At 40.7% G+C, this 18,726-nt stretch overlaps 1 protein-coding gene across 2 annotated transcripts in view; it reads right to left on the reverse strand.

The window, feature by feature from the left end:
* Positions 1 to 18,726, reverse strand: part of PLXDC2 (plexin domain containing 2) — a 231,684-nt gene that overhangs the window by 3,010 nt on the left and 209,948 nt on the right. For both annotated transcript variants that reach the window (XR_013977955.1, XM_080974460.1), the window contains exons 10-13: positions 17,530 to 17,590; positions 15,648 to 15,801; positions 14,610 to 14,648; positions 3,969 to 4,129 (exon numbers count right to left, since the gene is read on the reverse strand). Coding sequence is in view for 1 of the 2 variants with exons in the window: in XM_080974460.1 (XP_080830586.1) it covers positions 3,969 to 4,129; positions 14,610 to 14,648; positions 15,648 to 15,801; positions 17,530 to 17,590 (415 nt within the window). In the remaining variant the exon portion in view is untranslated. The remainder of the gene's footprint in view (positions 1 to 3,968; positions 4,130 to 14,609; positions 14,649 to 15,647; positions 15,802 to 17,529; positions 17,591 to 18,726) is intronic.

Consider the following 18,726-nt stretch of genomic DNA (forward strand, 5'->3'; position numbering starts at 1 on the left):
AGCTACCGATCCAAACCCAAATATTTCAGCTATTAATTGATAATACAAATAATAGTTAATTGTCCTGCCGGGATTTGCAGTTCTTCACACTCCTGCAGTCCAGGAGAAGCCAAACTAATCTCTCATCATTTTTAGACTTAGCAGTGGCTACTAAGCTAAGAAAAGGTAAAGGATGGGGAAGAAGTAGATATTACAGACCTACTTCACAAACACTGATTAAATTTTATAGACTGCATACGAGTGGAACTTTTTTAAAAAATAAAAAAATGTATCTACAGAAGATGTCTCTAGCACTGGAGCTCCAAGTATGGGCAGTGGAAAGGATTTTAGCTCCATTCCCCTCCCCCCCAGAGCAAGGTAATTATGCAATCTGCTGGAGTACCAGGGTAACTGATGAACCCCCTTTGCTCTGGAAACTAAGTGACGTAATTACTAGGTTATGAAGTCTGTGACAGTTTAGTATAGAAGCAGTTAAGAAAATGAGGCTGGGTACTTCCTTCTTTTTCTTCAATGAGGTTCTTACTTCACACTAGCTGTTCAAATGGTAGCATTTCAGTTAGCTAAAGATTAATTTGTTAAAGCTCAATGTGTTTTACACTTTTTCTTTTAATTCTCCCTGGGCCTATGGTTAAAGGGGCAGCCATGATGAACTGCTGAAATGCCCATGGGACAATTGTGACTTTATTCACACATATCTTTGTCAAACTAAATGTGCTTTTTATGGTTCTCCTTATGATCTCTGCCTTGCATTGCAATGGTGGAATCTAGGATTTTGAAATTGGTACCAAAGATGACAGATGTAATCAGGAACCAAACAAACCAAAAGTTTAAAACTGAGTGGGAGTGTTACCGAGTATACTTAGAAAAACATTGTTCCCAAACAAAATCCTTAATATGCTTTGATTAATTTTCACAAATTAGATAACAGACAGATAATGCAAGCCATGTAAGATCAGTGAACTAAAAGTTGAGAAATGAGACAGTTAAAAAGAAAAAGGAGTAAGGACCCGCAGTGAGGTGGAGGGAAATCATCTCTAAAGACTTAAGATAAAGTGTGATTTGCTGTTGAGTTATTTTGGTTTTTCTTTATGTACCTTATTATATTTTGAAGAATGAATGGAATAACTGTACTAATAATCAAACTCAATAATGAATATTGGGAGGGGGAGAAGCTTAAAGAAACAAAACAAAGCTTGCTGAACTGAACTAAACTGAATTTTCCAACGAGATCAGCTTATTGCTTAAGTGTCCAGATGTCCTTAAAACAGAAATGAGCTATTTGTTATTTGCCTTTTGAAAAACAAACCAGCCGGCTTCTCTCTTTGCCATGTACTCAAATGAATGCTATAAGCACAACAGTAAACACACCACCAACTGGGCAGAGAACACCAATCTAATTAAGAAGCTCTCCTGGATAGCCTTCTAACATCTAACAAAGATATCCCATAGTCTATTCAGGTGTTAGCCTCACTGAGTACTTGGGAGACTTGTGCAATGAGACTCTCAGGTAAGTGAATATAGGACTGCAGCCACAGAATGCACATGGCAAGCATGGCTGCAGAACACCCTTGTCTTCCAAACAATGAAAACAGCCAGTTAAGGTATTTATTTACGGTGAAAGTGTTACTAAAAACAATGGGAGGGGGAGTGTTATGTGATTTTGTATGCATGCACAGCAACCCACTGGGACTGTAAAAAAAAAAAAGGAAGTTCTGGATGCTGTGAGCAAGTAAGTAGTGGGAGAGATCTGTTATGCACATGCCACAGGGAGATAAAGATTAGGGGATAAGTGATGAAGGAGAAGATTGGTGATAGAATAACTGAACAGATGTGCTCACTGGGGTTTAATGATTTCCACATATTGCGCAAGCAAAGGAATATGGGTATATTGGCATTTAATGACTATTTCCCCCATGGCTCCTGATGAAACTGAGAAGCATATTGTTATGCCTTATAAGGAGCTATATAATTTTTTATGTACACCAATAATGCTGTACATTTTACCTACTACAAAAATTCAGTTACAGCAATTACGAGCGCTGTGTATGCTCTGATTCAATGTTAGTTTGCTGAGATTCTAAATAATCTCTTTATATGCATTTCCTTCCATGAGTTTATTCCACAATAAGCTCATAATGTCTGCGGTGGAGATCATTTCAGAAACATGTCGTTTTGTCCACCAATGCACACAGAAAAGGTGCCTGAAACTATTCTGCATGCTGAGAGGCTTTCCAAACCAGAAACATAACAGTTTATCATGGGGGGGGGGTGTCTCCATTACATTAAACATCTTTTTTTGTTATTTGCTGCATGCAGAGATTACTTGCAATTTTACTACCAATTTACTAAACAAGTCCTTGTGGTAACTTGCTACATTACAATATTTATTAAAGAGAAAATGGTAGTATTAGGGCTAATCAAGCAAACAAACAAACAAATTTCATTTTCATTTTTGGGAACTACTGAGTGACTACTGAGTCTTCTCTCCCCACCTCCATCAACCACCCCATGAAAGTTCTGTCACTGTTGCTGGTCATGAAGCCACTCCCCCCTTTAAAGGAAGAGGGCTCTACAGACTGGTGAAAGAGCTGTGCAGATTCCAATGAGACACGTCTACTCAAAAGTAGTCTCATTTGAGTCTAGGGTTGTAGATTAACGCTCATATTGAAATCATTTGGCATTTGATTTGTAGATTCATCCATCCATCCATCCATCTGCCTAGCAATGATGTTGGCATTCCCTTGATGAAATTGCCTTGATGACGATCAGCATGCAGAATGGTCCAGTAGCTGTGGAGGTGGATTGTGTTGCTTATGTGAATTATTTCTACCTTCAGTTGAACCCAGTGAGGCACAACCACTTTACCTATACGAGCAGAGTACAGTAACACTGAGAGCAGTGCTGTGTGGTACGAGAATCTTCACTCCAATTCAGGAGCTTGCCCAGATGAAAAGGCTTTTCTCTTCATACCTGTTCCTTGCATGCAGCTGTGTGGTGGATGCATAACTTCTGCTTGCATAGGCAAGCATTAAATGAGTGACCAACATACGGATTGGCAAATACACTGAATCGCATCTCTGCACAGGTGGCCATCTGCTTAGCCTTAGACACTTGCATGTGCATTCAAACAGCAAAGGAATGAAGTAGATAAATCTTCCCTTCTATACCTAGATGTGCTTCCACATACACTGGATGGTGCCTCTGCAAAAGACAACAGTCTGAAGACCCAGGACACAGCCCTATTGCTGAAGCTAAGCAGGCTGGACTCTGTGAGTTGCCTGCAAATAACTCTGCCAGGAAGCCACACATAAGCTGCTCTGAACTCTCGGAAAGAAGAGCAGGGCATGAAAAATAAAGAAATACAATTCCTACAGAAACCAGCAGTCATACGCATCACGTTGTTGCCAACAGCCATGTCTGGAACGAGGGTACTGTCTACTTTCCTATATGAACAGTGATACTTCAGTGTTTTCTTTTCGTAAGACACAGAAAATATGCAATAAAGGCACACTGAGTTAAGATGAATTATTTCCACCATTATTGATAATGGCATGTGTTATACTGATATTAACAAGTGTATCATGATGGCACAGTCACATTAATATGATCACCTATTGCAAAGATGATTCAGACAGGGTTGGAGACAGACTACTTGACCTCAGAAATTTATTCAGCAAACAAGTCAGATCTGTCACTTAACATGTCGTTTTGGGGAAAAGGTCATGCTCAAGTTCGCTGCAGTTAAACTGGCTTGAGATTCACTCCCTGCCTTTTATCATACTGCCCAGCTAAAGGCCAAGCATTGTAAATCAAAGAAGAACAATAGCAACACGACAGGAAAAGACAAAAGCCAGTGCTTATCAGGACTCTGAGAATACTTCAGAGTTTCAGCATACAGGAAGCAGACCAGCCTCTGACCAGGTTATAGGTGGAAGATTTGGTGATCTAGTATGACAAACACATCTCACCTCAATAAAGAAGAGACTGGCTGCTGATGTCGGATGGTGGTACATATAAACTGTCACAAGTATTGCCGCTGCAACAATCAGGACCAGTATGAAAATCCCAACAATTAAACCTGCGTGAAGAGTCCCGCTTTTTCTCTCTGCTGCGCTGTCATCTGTTGAAGCTGTAAAAAAGAAGAAAGAACACCATAAAACTCCAACCCAAATGGATTAAGCTTGGCAAGATTTCATATTCTTTCCCTCTTTCCCATACACACAACAAGGTTTTACCCTAGGAAACTGAGACGCCTTTTTTCCTGTGAGCTGCATACTCATATATTGCCAATGAAAATGGACAATTTCCAAATGCTCTCTTTATATCTAGCTCAATAAACAACATTAATATAGTTTAGGGAAAGAAGATGAGTAAGGCAGGAATGGGACATGATCAAGATGTAGAACTTGGGGCCATCCAAGGAAGCTAGATATGGAAAGCGTAGGGCAGACAAACGAAAGCACTTATTTACACAGTGGTCCTGCAAGAGATAGTGATGGTCACCAACTTGGATAGCTTTAAAAGAGGATTAGACAAATTCATTGAGAATAAGCCAAATTCAATGGCTACTAGCCAGATGGCTATGTTGTATTTCCACTGCTGGCCTCTGAATGCCAGTTGCTGGGAATCTGGTCCTGCCCTTTGGTCCTGCTAGTGGGCATCCCATAGGCTTCTGGTTGGCCCCTGTATGAAGAGGATGCTGAACCAAAGGGGCCTTTGGCCTGGTCCAGCAGGGCTTTCCTTCTTTGTACACGAAATGTAGGCACCCCAGCGTTTCCAAATTAAGCCAGATAATGAATCTACATTTTGTTTTCCCACTAATGTATGCACCGCTGCCTACAGACATACATTAATTGAACGCTGCAGGTCATCATCACATCTTGCAAGCTTCCAAGTTACGAGCTATCGCAAATCTTTCTGAGGAAGAGTCAATAAAATTGGGCAAGTGCAGAGCATCATCTCCCGAACTTCTGTGCTACAGTGGAGCAGATGGGCATTAAATGGTCCTCAAATATTTTGATCGGAACAGAGCCTAAGTACCATATAAAAATGCTGCTGAAAGCCATCCCGTTGCTAAACTTTTATGGCAACACGTTCCATGTTGTAATACGTTGACAGTTGAGAAAGGGACAAAATCAGAACAAGTACCATCGACAGCAAAACAATCTTCCAAAAGCTAGCCAACCAGAACTCTGTTTAAAACTGATGCCATGAAGTTTAGTACATTTAGCTAGTTTCTTGGCGTCTGGCTGCCGGTGGCAAAGAACAATTGTGGTTTTGGATGCTCTGGACATCTAATGGGATACTGAAAGCTTAATACTGGGTAGAATAGCCTGTTTTGCCATAAATAAAACACTGCATGGGCATTTGACCAACACTGTCAGATAAATAATAGTCATCAGAAGGGGTCTGGAGTTCTGAATGAATATCATTCAAACCCAGGAGTGCAATCCTATGGTCCCTGGAAGGGGTTATAATGGCCACTACTCAGCTGGGAGCTGTATGCAATTGTGGCTCCCTGGTGAGCATACATGAACGATACATGGGTTTTCAAGCTTATGTCTATTGCATTCAGAGCATGCCCTTAAAACATTTTTAAACATTGCACTGGCACCAGGAAGAGCTGGCAGGGAAGGGTGGTCGCATGCACCTGGCTTCATGGCATTGATGATGTTGCAGATTATTGAGAAGAAAGCGGGAAGTGAGGTTGGTGCTGGACTAATGGAACGAATCTGGTTCACCCATCAGGGTGTTCTTCTCCCACCTGGTAAGCTACAGTGACGTTGCTGCCCGGAGGCCACATGCACAACAATGCCACTCCATGCTGGCTGCTCTTGATTGACACCTGCTTTCCAGAGTCTTGCTTGGGGCCATGTCTGTATTTGAGAATGGGCTACACAGCAGGCATGACCACAGCAGTACTGTGTGAAAGCACTCTCTTCTAATCCAAATCAGACAAACCACAGACCCCTGGATGCTAAAACTTGGGAGAGTGGCACTGCCCAAGTGGAATTTGTCAGCAGAATTGCCTTTGGTTTTTCAAACTGGAGGACTGATTTTTTTTACTTTCGCTTCCCAAATGAAGTTCTCAAGACAAGTGTCCCATTTCCTTGTTTTAGAAGGGCAACTGCCAACAAAGCATGGTGGGCTCCTGTATTTAATTTCTGCTATTTGAAGTTTTAGGATCTGTTGAATCAATCATTTCATTCGCATGCTGTCTTTCAAAGGTCAAAACCATGCTCAAGGCAGCTTACAACATATAAAAAAATTACATACCTACAAGCATAACAAAAGTAGTCATAAACAATAAGCTAAACATCAAAAAGTATACAACCAAACTGAATGATTTCCACATAAATCACTAGATACAAAATAAAGATACAAAATAATAATAATCTACAACAATACCCTAGCCCTTTCCTACCTGCACCTGCTTACTGCTATTCTCTTGTATGATTCTGTAACTGATGGATAAATTGATTTATTCAATTGGGTTGTTGCTGTTGTTATTATGTTGTTTTATAGTATGTTGGGAAATGCTCTGGGATCCTTTCGCAAGAGAATGGTCTCTAAAAGTTTTGTTAGTAATAATTTTTGCTGCTTTTGTGCTGCCTGGAGTAACATCCACTGACAGGTCACCACCAGAAATGAGGGGCCTGAGGCAGCAACACTAGCCTGTCACCATGTCTGCACATATGAGTGTTTTTGTATGCAATGTTTAGGAGGAAATAAGATGGCAAATAACAAATAACAAACTAAATATTGATGTATGTAATTTTTATTTCTTGATTATGTTTGGTGGTGGTATGGCCGTATTGTTTTTTTTAACATAAAATCATTCAATAAAAATTATTTAAAAAAAATAAAATAAAAGTTTTGTTAGTAATAATTTTTGCTGCTTTTGTGCTGCCTGGAGTTACATCCACTGACAGGTCACCACCAGAAATGAGGGGCCTAAGGCAGCAACACTAGCCTGTCACCATAAAGATCTTAATAATGTGGTATGGAAGCAGTCCATTTGTTGTGTATTTCTAATTCCCACCATTAAGGAGCTACTAAATAGGCCCTAACAAGGAGACAGACGCATTTTTGAAGAGTTCACAATTTGCAGTGCAAACCTTCCTGTGGCACCAGTATGTGTGAGTTAAACTTCTTCACAGTAGATACAAGCAAAGCTCTATTAAAAAGAGATTCAGGCCACAGACATCTTAGATAATGCTGGATTTCAACAAAACCACAAGCTAAGAGAGTAAGAACCATAAAAACTAACCCTATCCATTTGATATTCATACAGTGTTTAGCATCCAGGTTTGAAAATGAGAATTCTGTCACTTCCAGACAATACATATGCCAACATCTTGTCAGTATTTCTGCCAGCCTCCGCTTATGAAGCGCTCCATGTATACTGGACAAAGGGATCAGCATGCCAAATGCAAAAGGAACGTGAGGTACGTGTGTGTGTGTGTGTGTGTGTGTGTGTGTGATTTTTAAGTGTCAAACGGTATACAAACAAATGATCTGCATAACTGAAGTCCCATAAATTGATAACCTCAAGGTTAAAATGTAAAGGGAAATCATTTTTACTCTGTTGGCACAGACAATGAAAAGGGTTGTCAACTTTGAAAAACTTTTCACTGGCAGAGAAGGCACCAGACAGTTTCCTTACAAAGTGGTGGAAAAGAAGGGAAGGAAGAAGCAGGCTCAGATCCTTTTGCGGGTGAAAATAATGTATTACGTTAACCACGGCTTATCTGATGTTGCCAGGACAATGGAACCCTGCTTGGCTTCTTGACGCCCCTCTCCTCACCATCTCTTCAAAGTTCATTTGCAATTAAGGTGACAACAAGGGAGTGCACTTAAGTCTCTGACTGCTTTTGATGAAAGCGCTTGTGCTGTGCTGTTTCTGCTGTAATTATTTGTATTATTTTAATAGATTTTTTTCCCCTCTCTCTCTCAATCCATGTTCATTTAAAAAAAAATTCTTCTATGTTTTTAGCTGTTCTTATTTTTATTTGTAAGCTACCTTGAGTCCATGTCAGGGAAATAGATGGGGTATTAATAAATACGTAATAATAACAATGAAGGGACCGTGGGTGGCGCTGTGGGTTAAACCACAGTGCCTAGGACTTGCTGATCGAAAGGTCGGCCGTTCGAATCCCCGCGCGACAGGGTGAGCTCCCGTTGTTCGGTCCCAGCTCCTGCCCACCTAGCAGTTCGAAAGCACCCTTAAGTGCAAGTAGATAAATAGGGACCGCTTTCTAGCAGGAAGGTAAACGGCGTTTCCGTGTGCGGCGCTGGTGCTGGCTCGCCAGATGCAGCTTCGTCACGCTGGCCACGTGACCCGGAAGTGTCCTCGGACGGCGCCGGCTCCCGGCCTCTTGAGTGAGATGAGCGCGCAACCCTAGAATCGGTCACGACTGGCCCATACGGGCAGGGGTACCAATAATAACAATAACAATAACAACACAAGGTTGGTATACATTATTGGCAACATCTGATACAAAACAACATGCTCAGGAACCCTATAAACAGGTAAGTTGCCTTTTTATTACGTACACAGGGAAAGGAAGGTCTGGACAACTTTCCAGATTCAGCTACTAGCAACTGCAGTTGAAGGATCTCAGGTAGCAAGAAAATGAAATAATTCTACCTGAAGACCAAAGTAAACAGGATGCTAAAGCTAAAGGAGTCAGTGTAGCTATGAGACTCCAGAGAAGAGTTATAAAATCTTTTTCTTTGTACTATTTCGCAATCTAAATTGTCCCCCCACTGGAAGCTGCTATTTCTATGTACCTGTATTTCCCCCAGTAAGGATGAAATTACAGTTTGGAGGAGAGGGTTAGATCAGGAAAACAGCATTGGGAGAAAAGGTCCACACCCACCCACCAGATCCCTCAGCGATGCACCCCCTTCTGCTTTTAACTTTAAAAAGACAAACAAGCAGGGTATCCAGTAATGGATTTCCCTTCTGCCTGTAATGTGGGGCTGAAAATTTCCTAGTGCTTTATTTTTCCAAGGAAGATTTTCCATTTCAAAAGTTTATTAGTGACAATGAATGGATGCCCATTGCAAACACATTATTATGCAAGGTTGGCAGTTTCAAAGTTTTGACATTTGTTTACTCCATACAAGTAAAATAAACATGCTAAATTAGATCACTCTCCAGGGCATCACATTTTTTATGATGCAAACTGGGGTGTTTTCTTATGCAAATAACCCAAATTTGCATGGGAAAATTATAATTCAAAATTCTCTGGAAAAACCACTTCACTGCTTTTGTCAGTCCCCTGCTGTCTTACTTTAGATGTCAGAAAACACCAACAGGCTCCACAGTTATAACCCAGATTGCATCCTGTGGACATTCTGAAATCAGTTGTAGAATGAATGAAATTAATCCACTATCATTCTGAGTCTCTCTCTCTTCTCCAGGATAAGATCTCAGCCCCCCCAAATGCAGCAATAATGTTGCATGGATATCACTGAGCATTAGCCTACAAGGCAAGATCAGAAAGCAGCAAAGTACTATCCAAAGAATTTTCCTTCTATGAACCAAATGAAAATTAAATTGCAATCCTCAGATCTTTTACCCTAGAATAATTCTCTCTGAAATCAAAATAATTGCTGCAGAACTATGTTATTTGCAGACCACATCTCAATTCTTTTGGAAGTACAAATTCTAAAAGAGTAAACTGATCAAGGATCAAGGAGACATCTTTTATTTGACCTGCATATGCAGGCTTAAGAATGAAACAGAGATCTTCTGGTGGCGTTCTGCATATTCTCAATCCTGGAGGCTGTTCTGATGCAAAAACAAGTTTAAATTCAATGGCAGTCATTTTCCACCTTGCCATTTATATAACTGCTTTTCAAAGCAAAATAAGATTTTTGGCATCCAGCATGGAGAAAAAAAAGTTACATTCCCATCACTTAAGGAAACAAACCGTAGTGATTTGAATAATCATTTTGCTTAATTTCTGCAGTATTCTGAACACTTTCAGCAGCAAAGGCTGCAGTCAAAAACGGCGCGCGCGGGGGGGGGGGGCTGGGGAAAATCTGGAGCAAATCCAGGCATTTTATACCAATACACTTTTGAGCAAACTCCAAAACCCCATGAAACAAGCTGAAGTGAAAGCAATTTATCAGAGTGACTAGATTAAATTTCCTCAAAGTAAAGATTATTAATCTGGGAGGCTGCTTTCCCAGGATGAATGACTTCAGCACTTTTCTCTTCCGGCAGGGAATTTAAACAAGCCCTTTGTTAAGAGAGAAAGAAGGAGTAAACACCCAGCTCATCATTCCTTGAAACAAATAGCACCACTTCCCCGAGAACCTCACCATGAAAAAGCACTGAAACCTAGCCATATCAAAACAGAAAATGCTCGAGAATAAACAAAGCAATTTTACAGTGCTCGTGTGCGCACGCACACACACACACACACACACACACGTATACGTATATATATTTACTTACAGGTTTATGTTATTTTTAGCAGTTACCAAGACTGCTGATAGCACTAGCAGTGAAAAATGGTTGAGATGAGCCAACTGTTTCAAAAAGTGATGGATGTTCATTCAACTTTCATGCAAGTATGGTATAGTGGTTAGGTTCCTGAACCAGGACTTTGGGAGGGCCTAGTTCAAATCCCCCCTCAGCCATGAGGCTCCCTGAGCCAGTCCCCATCTCTTGGTCTAGCCTACCAAAGAGCCAGTGTGGTGTAGTGGTTAAGAGCGGTAGTCTTGCAATCTAGGGAACCGGGTTCGCGTCTCCGCTCCTCCACATGCAGCTGCTGGGTGACCTTGGGCCAGTCACACTTCTCTGAAGTCTCTCAGCCCCACTCACCTCACAGAGTGTTTGTTGTGGGGAAGGAAGGGAAAGGAGAATGTTAGCCGCTTTGAGACTCCTTTGGGTAGTGATAAAGCGGGATATCAAATCCAAACTCTTTACCTTGCAGAATTGTGAGGGTAGCATGAGGAAGAGGAGAACCTTGAGCTCACTGAAGGAAAGGTGGCATCCAAATATAATAATACGTAAAAACATTTACCACTCCACCTTTCAGGAGGGTTGGGGCTGGATTTTGAACCATTCAATTATCTATTGAGGGCTCTCCTCTTCCTTTTCCTCTTGTGCTTGGCTTTGATTGTCTCTTGGTTCAGAAGTGCATGCAAATGGGTTGCTTGTGCACAGACCTGATTACAACGGAAGGTTTTGGTAATTCTCCTACAGATGCAGCTGATTACGGAGTCTGATTTCAAAAGGGTATATAGCATTTTCAGAAGAAATAATCTTGTTGCTCATATGAATATAGGTCCAGTAATTAACACTTCTTTGAGATAAAGGTATTTGGTGCCAGAAAAGAGTTCTGGAATACAGAAGCGGGCACAGTTAAGAATCAGCAATCAGGAGACTGATGAAATGAACAAAAGGAGGAAAAGCAGGGATCTGGGATGATGCCAGAAGGAAGGGTGAACAACATGAGAAGATGGCAATGAGACCAGGAAGCAGTAGTGGGCAATGTGGTGGAGCAGAGTTACTAAACCGACCTTCTGGAATGACTGACACTACTTTTCTGACAATACTTTTCAAGGCTTTACATTTTCAGGGGGAGCAACAGACGCTTTAGAAGTATTGCAGATAAGAGAAGCTATTACTAAACTTTAGCACAACCTGTTTTAGCTTGAAATTTCACTTTTTAAAAGTCGAGGCAGAAGGTCTAAACGGCTCGAGAAGTTGAAAAATCTTCCACAATAGGACTTATTTTTCAGCAGGGATGGACCAATCTGTCAGTTTGGGTTTCTCCTTCTTCCAGGCTTAAAGTCAGTTCACCAGATTTCCACATTTTTTTGTAGTTAAAAAGAAGTCCTCACAAAAATTCAACAGCATTTTTAAAGTGCACCTCTTCTAAAATACACATTTTTGTATGCAGTTTTGCCTAACATACACATTTCTGAAAGTGATGTATCCTAATGTTGTTTTCACATATACGTGCATTTTAATACACATTGTCCCCATATATGTGCAATTTTGGTCCACATATTTTTTGGGCTAGAGAACTGCATTGCAAAATTCAGAGAAGTGTGAATTTCAGAGGCTAGCTTGTTTCTCAGTTCATGTATTGCTTCCGGAAGTGCAAACTAGCATTAAAAGACAAACTGAATTTCTCTCTCACCCCTTCTTAGGGCAGACCCAGACAGAACTGCTTTGCTGCCTCTGCCATTCAACATTTACAATATTCCAAAAAAGCTGAGCTGGAGGACATATAGCGAGACAGACTGTACCTTAAATAGACAACACACATCTGGATAAACTGTATTTGGAAGAGGCAAGGAGAAGCCAATAAAAGCAATGGGGAATTTACAACGAGAAACCATTCAGCGTTCCCACGGGCGTTTAATGCTTTTAATTACAGGTGATTTCCCCATAAATATAATATAAAATAAAAAGGTCAGAATAGTTTGACCTAAGCCGGCAGTAAGATTTAAAATGTAATTAAGTCACCATGTGATAAATTATGGCCTTAAGTGTTACAGTGTGAAAGGAATGGCAGGATTATTAAGAATCCTTTGGTTGTTTCTAATCAAGTATTGACTGTGGCGCCCCAAAGGAGCCCAAGTAACGACACAGCCTCATTGATCAGATATAACTCGCTTCTCCAATTCGATAAGAGTTTAATAGAGGGTCTTATTTTGGGAAAGCTGATGGCTTTTTATTTGTCTGGCTTGGGATTGTCTGAACTGCCTGAAAGGCTAACAAAGCACAGCTAGAGAAGTTTTATCAGCCTAATCTGAGAGCTAGGATAAAAAGCAGCACATAATTGAGGATGTACCATGAACAGAGCCTCCAATTTAAAAGGTAGCAGTTAGCATTTGGATCTTCCTCCCCATTTTGTTTGTTTGTTTCAAGCAGTACTGGGAAGAAACCAACAGAATAAACAAAGCTCTCTACATAACTACTGCTTTTACAAGACTTTCCATGCTAAAGTGCCCCACAGACATTCAGAGAAAACTCAGGTCGTAAACAAGCTGAGTAAAGACTGACCGGGGCGGGAGGGAATCAAGTGCTTCTAAGCTGAGTTGCATGATTACAATAATCACGAGAAGTCAGCCATCCACAGACTTGAAATTCCATGCTGCATAATGTAGAGTTTTACAGGTCGTCACTGGAGGCAAGCAAACCAGCCCTTTTGCCCACACGCTTCTAGCAAAAGCTAAGGCCATGGAAATACTCAGAAATCTGATCTCATATATCATCACTATATAGACTTGGTTTGCTTTTGCTGTGATTTCTTCCTTTGGGGAAAAGGAAGTCCATAACAGGAAAAGATCTATTGCTGTTTTCTGTTAACACAACAACAACAACACATGACTGATTTCCAGTATTATAAATTGCATGCAGCAACTCCTCTTTAGACCTGGAAAGCCACAATCAGAACATACTGAGTGTTGAACACTCTGACCTTTGCTGTGAAATGTGCTAGAAATGCAATGCAGATGAGAAGCAATTAAGGGCTGATTTGCTCTGTCTTCAGAAAAGGGAAGGAAAAAACACACACTTCCGAAGCATGATTACTAGTAGAACACAAACAACAGGACTTAAAAAATAAACAATGAAATGAAAAGGAAAGGAAAGAATGAGTTGGAGGGGAAGTAGTGACTCCTAAAGCATCCTTGACATTCTGAAACACAGAATTAATTGTGGTTTACTGATGAAGATCTACAGTCCATCAATAGGGATGGGAGGGTTGTTTCTGGCTGATCAATGTTATTATTCTGTCCAAAATTTCCTCTATAGTGTCAGGAGTTGAGCAATGTAGTCTTCTTTGCCTGCCTAAGCTGACAGGTCCTGGACACAGAAGTAGTTTGCAAGTGAAATGTGTTTTGCACTAGGAACACCAGAGGCACATGCTTGAACAGTTAGAAGAGAATAGAAGCCATATCAACCTCTGCGACCATATGAACACAGGGAATGAGCACTTAACTTTTGGGAGTGTGCAAGGATGTGAAATGCATTAACAAGATACCTTGGGTGCGAAGGAGATTCTTAAGAGACAGTGCTCTTTTAAGGAACCAGACAGAAGAAAGGGTAACTATGGTAGACAGAATTCTGGAACCTTTATGAGTTCATCAGATCTGAGCTTAGGCCAGGGATGAGACCATCCAGATGTTGATGGACTCTTAAATCCCACCACCCCTGATCACTGGCTATGCGGCCTGGAATTAATGGTAGTCCCCATCCCTGGCCTCAACCAAAACTAAGTCATGGAGGCATGACTGACAAAATTAGTCCGTTCTTTTCTCTATTAGAACGTATTTTCCGACATCTACCTTTGTTTTCCTAGTTAGGCAAAGCAGGGCATATATTCCATAAATCAATAAACCAGTGTCAAGTATGTTTGACTGATTGGGAAAACAAATTATGTATTTAATAATGTCAGTAATGTAATAACGTACTGTGTACTCTCCTAGAATGTCTTCCATAGTATTGTGGTATATACACACACACAAAAAAGGCAAGTGACTTCTCCTGTGGGTTCAGGACAAGGCTTTCTCTGAGACAGATTAATGTGGAATGTAGCTGACATTATTTGAACACAAAGATTAGCTGCTCTTACCTCCATTATCTTTTAGGTGTAGCGCTATCTTGGTATCATCTAGAAAAAGAAAATCAAAGCTATTAGAGCAGAGAACTTTGCATAAAAATCTGATATAATGATTTATTTGTGATTCTTATTATTTCCAGTTTACCCTTGGTATTCTGTTTGGTCCCACATTCACAATAGGCTGTGCACATCAGTAATTTCAGAGCATTTTTGTACTACAAATATACAGTAATTTGGCATTCTCCAGTTTTTTCAAGCAACTAAGGATTCTTGACATCAAGAGGAGATGGTGTTGTGTTCTCCAGTTTCAAATTCCCCAAATGAGGGGTGTTAAGAACTTGTAACACGACTTGGGAATTCAAAAGTTATTTTGATTAAATTAATGTAATTTAGTTTTGCCTGGTAAGTAAACTGTGTGCAGAATTGCATGGAAATCATTAAAAAAAATTTCCCAAGAACTTGCAGTTGTTGCTATTTTAACATTACCTGTCATTTTCAGAAGGTAAAAGTAAAATTCTTTTGTTTTCCCAAAAGTGGTTCATGTGCTTCTTCATCAAAAATATACTTACAAAGCTAAATGTTGTCCAGTCACAAAAAATAATAGCAGTTTTGAATTCCTCACAGAAAAAAACAGTATTTTAAGATCTCTTGCTGAAGAAATGTGCAAAAGATAACTTTCACGCTGGCCCCCTAAAATGACATGCCCTGCGTGATGCCAGCATGTTAATGTTACCTTTGTACAGTAGGGTGCTTTCCTTCCACACTCACACAACCCTCTCTAGCCTCCATTCAGGCAAGCATGAGGGTTGATCAGAGTTTGAGGACAGAACCCCTCATGGTGGGTGCAGGGTGTGGCTCATGAAGAATTCCATGGGTCAGAGAAAGGGGCCAGGAGGTCTGCATTCAGCCACTGGCCCTCCCTTGGTTTGTAAGTATCTTTGGATCAGAATCACTACGTGAGGATTGCTTTCCCCCAATGTGCTGATGTCATGTGAGGTTTCCGCCCTAGGAAGCTTAACACAACAGATAACCCCTTCCAGTTTAAGTTACCTTCTGTGGGTAGGCTAGTTGGCAGATGGGATGTCGTGGCTCCTTTGGTAGTGGTTAAAACTCTGAATCTCATTGTTGTCTGCTGGATAGCAGTAGTGGTATGAGGAGGCATTTGCGTCGTGTCTACATTCTTCTCACAAATCTTATCTTTAGACTACAGAGCGGGGAGGGGGGAGGGGGGAACACAAAGACGAAAGGAGAAAATTGGTTCTCAATGAAGGCCATTTGTCTCTGATCTACAGACATCTAAAGCAAGCACAAAATGTCAGACCGGAGTGAGTGAAAATGGAAACCTTAAATCAAGACGTAAAAAAAAAAAAAAAAATCAAAACAGAATACTCCCTGCCTTGATTAAAAAAAAAAAAAGGAGAGAGGCAGTGTGGAAATCTGTAAGATGGGTGAGGATGAATTGCAGTGACCAAGTTGGATGAGGGAAGGATCTCTGGGCATGCTCAGATTCTCTGCTATGCTGGGAATGCGGATTTGTCATGGTAGGGTCACATACATTAGTGGCTGTTGCACTACACAATTCCCTTCATCCCTGAACATTATTGGCTGGGGCTGATAGTAGGGTCCCATGCTGGCTACCCCTATTTGTTCATCATTACTTCACATGCTCTTGTTATGGAAATTATGGGGGGGGGGACATCTTTAAAGTTGCTAAATGTTACAAATATTATGCATAAATGTATTCTTTTTACTTGACAGCTCAGGGAAGTTACCTAGCTTTAAACATCATATAAAATCAACTCCTTTGCTAGTTTCCTTCATTCCACTGCCAATTTGCTTCATTGGCCACTCGGTCCTCGCCATAATCCCTCAAGCGTGAAGTCACATACTCACAGGAAGGTACTCATAGGTGTCAATCATGGGGCAAAGGACTCGCCCAGGTGGCAGACTATGCAAACCAAAGTTCTATTGTCCCTTTGTAGTAGGTGCTTAGAATGTACATATCCTGTATCCGCCTGTTGCCCCAACACATCCCTCCTATGTTAATCATGTATAATCCTCCCCTTTTCTAATGTAGCAATGATGTAGCAATGATGTAGTGATGATGCTTAATGAACTGTATGCTGGGATAAGATAGAAACTTTTAAAAGTCCTTGTCACCCCATCCTGGGGTTCAAAATTCCTCTTTGAACCTGTTGCATAATAAACTTTGGTCTACAGCTATTTGCTCCAGTTGGTGGCTGGACTCCTTCCTTTAATCCGCAGGGCCCCACAGGCTCTGCTCGATGAGCTGGGTGACTGACCAGCCTTGCACCTAGATTTTTCCGTAACATTCTAAAGCTGAGACCTAGGCCTTCCAAACATAATCCAGGGCTAGTCTCCAGCGTGACCTGACATACAAAACCATCAGTATCTACTAAACAATTGGCAGGCTAGTGCTTTGGTACTATACCACTCATTTTGTTACTGTCCAGCATTTAGAGCACATCTCATATTTTCCCATACCATGAATAACTAATAAAAGGAAACATTGCTAAATCTTAAAAAAACAACACCACCTACTTATCATATTTAAATGTCATTAACAGCTATTCTAGCATGCGTTCCAAAATGACAAGGTCGTTATGCATGGACAATACTCTGGGATTCAGCATCCATGCCCCAAAGATGCTGTTAGGGAATGTGAGGGAGAGGCACACTTGTAACCAGCATCAGGTGCTCATGGCAATAGTGATGGAGCAGATGTTCAGCTGTCAACCTGGATTATCTCCAGGGGAAGCTGATCCCCCAAATTCTCCTTTCAATATTGGTTAGCAGGGGAAAGTTGTATCTCTGGATCAGGACCATAATCTCAGGTTTGTTTGTTTATTTATTTATTGCCCCAGCTGTTCACAAAAAAATATTTATTTAATATGGGATGTCAAAACATTACCTCTTCGGGGCATCCACCATCTACCCAGTCTTGCCGATGACGATCAAATCCACTGGAACATCTTTAAACGATGGTAAGGGATTAAAGCGATCCAGATGCAAATGAAAAATAGATTGGTTGGATAAAGAAGGAAGGGGGGAGAGGGAGAGGGAGGAGAATGGGGAAAGTAAGTCCTTTACTGTTAAACCTTTATGATCAACAGAGTATTCACTTCATTTAGGATGATATTCCAAGTCAAAATGATTAATTCTCCCTATAAGGAACTAATTTTCACGATTAGACAATTTGACATGTCAGTGTCTTTTTGCTATGGATAGTTAATTGTTTCATTTTACTATGCAGCAGGAGATTAAGGTTTGATCTCAAGCCTGTGGATTTAAGCCAATTTAATTTATTCTGTCCAGCATTTTCCCTTCATTTTGTATAAAGCCATACTACAAAGAACACACTGTACCAAGCAATACGGCTCTGTTTCATCATACTAGGCGATCAGAGATATCAAGGAATCCATAAATGTCTGATCAGTGCATGCCAGGTTTTAGGCAAGAAGCAATCCAAAACAGTCTCAAAAGCAACTTTTGAAGAAATTCTTTCCTTGAACTTTTCATTTCTTTATTGCAAAGACGTGGGATGCCCATAAACTTTTACCCTAATTAACTGAAAATTAATGAGGTTGACACCAAATTATAGTGTATGATATACAAGGAGTGCATTTTCAAAGCAGCTGGTAGAATTATGCTTTAATTATTCCCAGGGAGCATCCAACAGCGCAAGAATTGCCATTAATTGTTTTAAGGTGGCTTGAGATCTTGAATTGGAAAGTTCTGCAACTATATAACTTATTAAGCAAGAAGGTGTGGAGTAATCAAGCTCAACTTGATTGAGATTGAGACACATGAGATGTTGCTCAACTATAGAAATCAACCCAGCGCTATATTGACAGAAATGATTCAACACTTGCAATTTTTTAAAAAATAACAAAAGCAAAACACATTCATTTATTTTGTTTCATCAACCATGGCTTGTTATAAGCCACAAAAACTGGCTCACACCTTAACACTCAGCTGAGAGTCTTTGATGAATATGAAACTAACCTGGGCAGAAGTCCTGCACTAGGGGCGGGGGCGAGGAAGGGAGAGGCAGTGTGCGGAGATGTGTACACACAGTGTTAGACCATGGTTTAGCGGGCAATCTTAT

Source organism: Podarcis pityusensis (genome assembly GCF_964106645.2).
Source record: "Podarcis pityusensis genome assembly, chromosome: 12".
NCBI lineage: Eukaryota > Metazoa > Chordata > Lepidosauria > Squamata > Lacertidae > Podarcis > Podarcis pityusensis.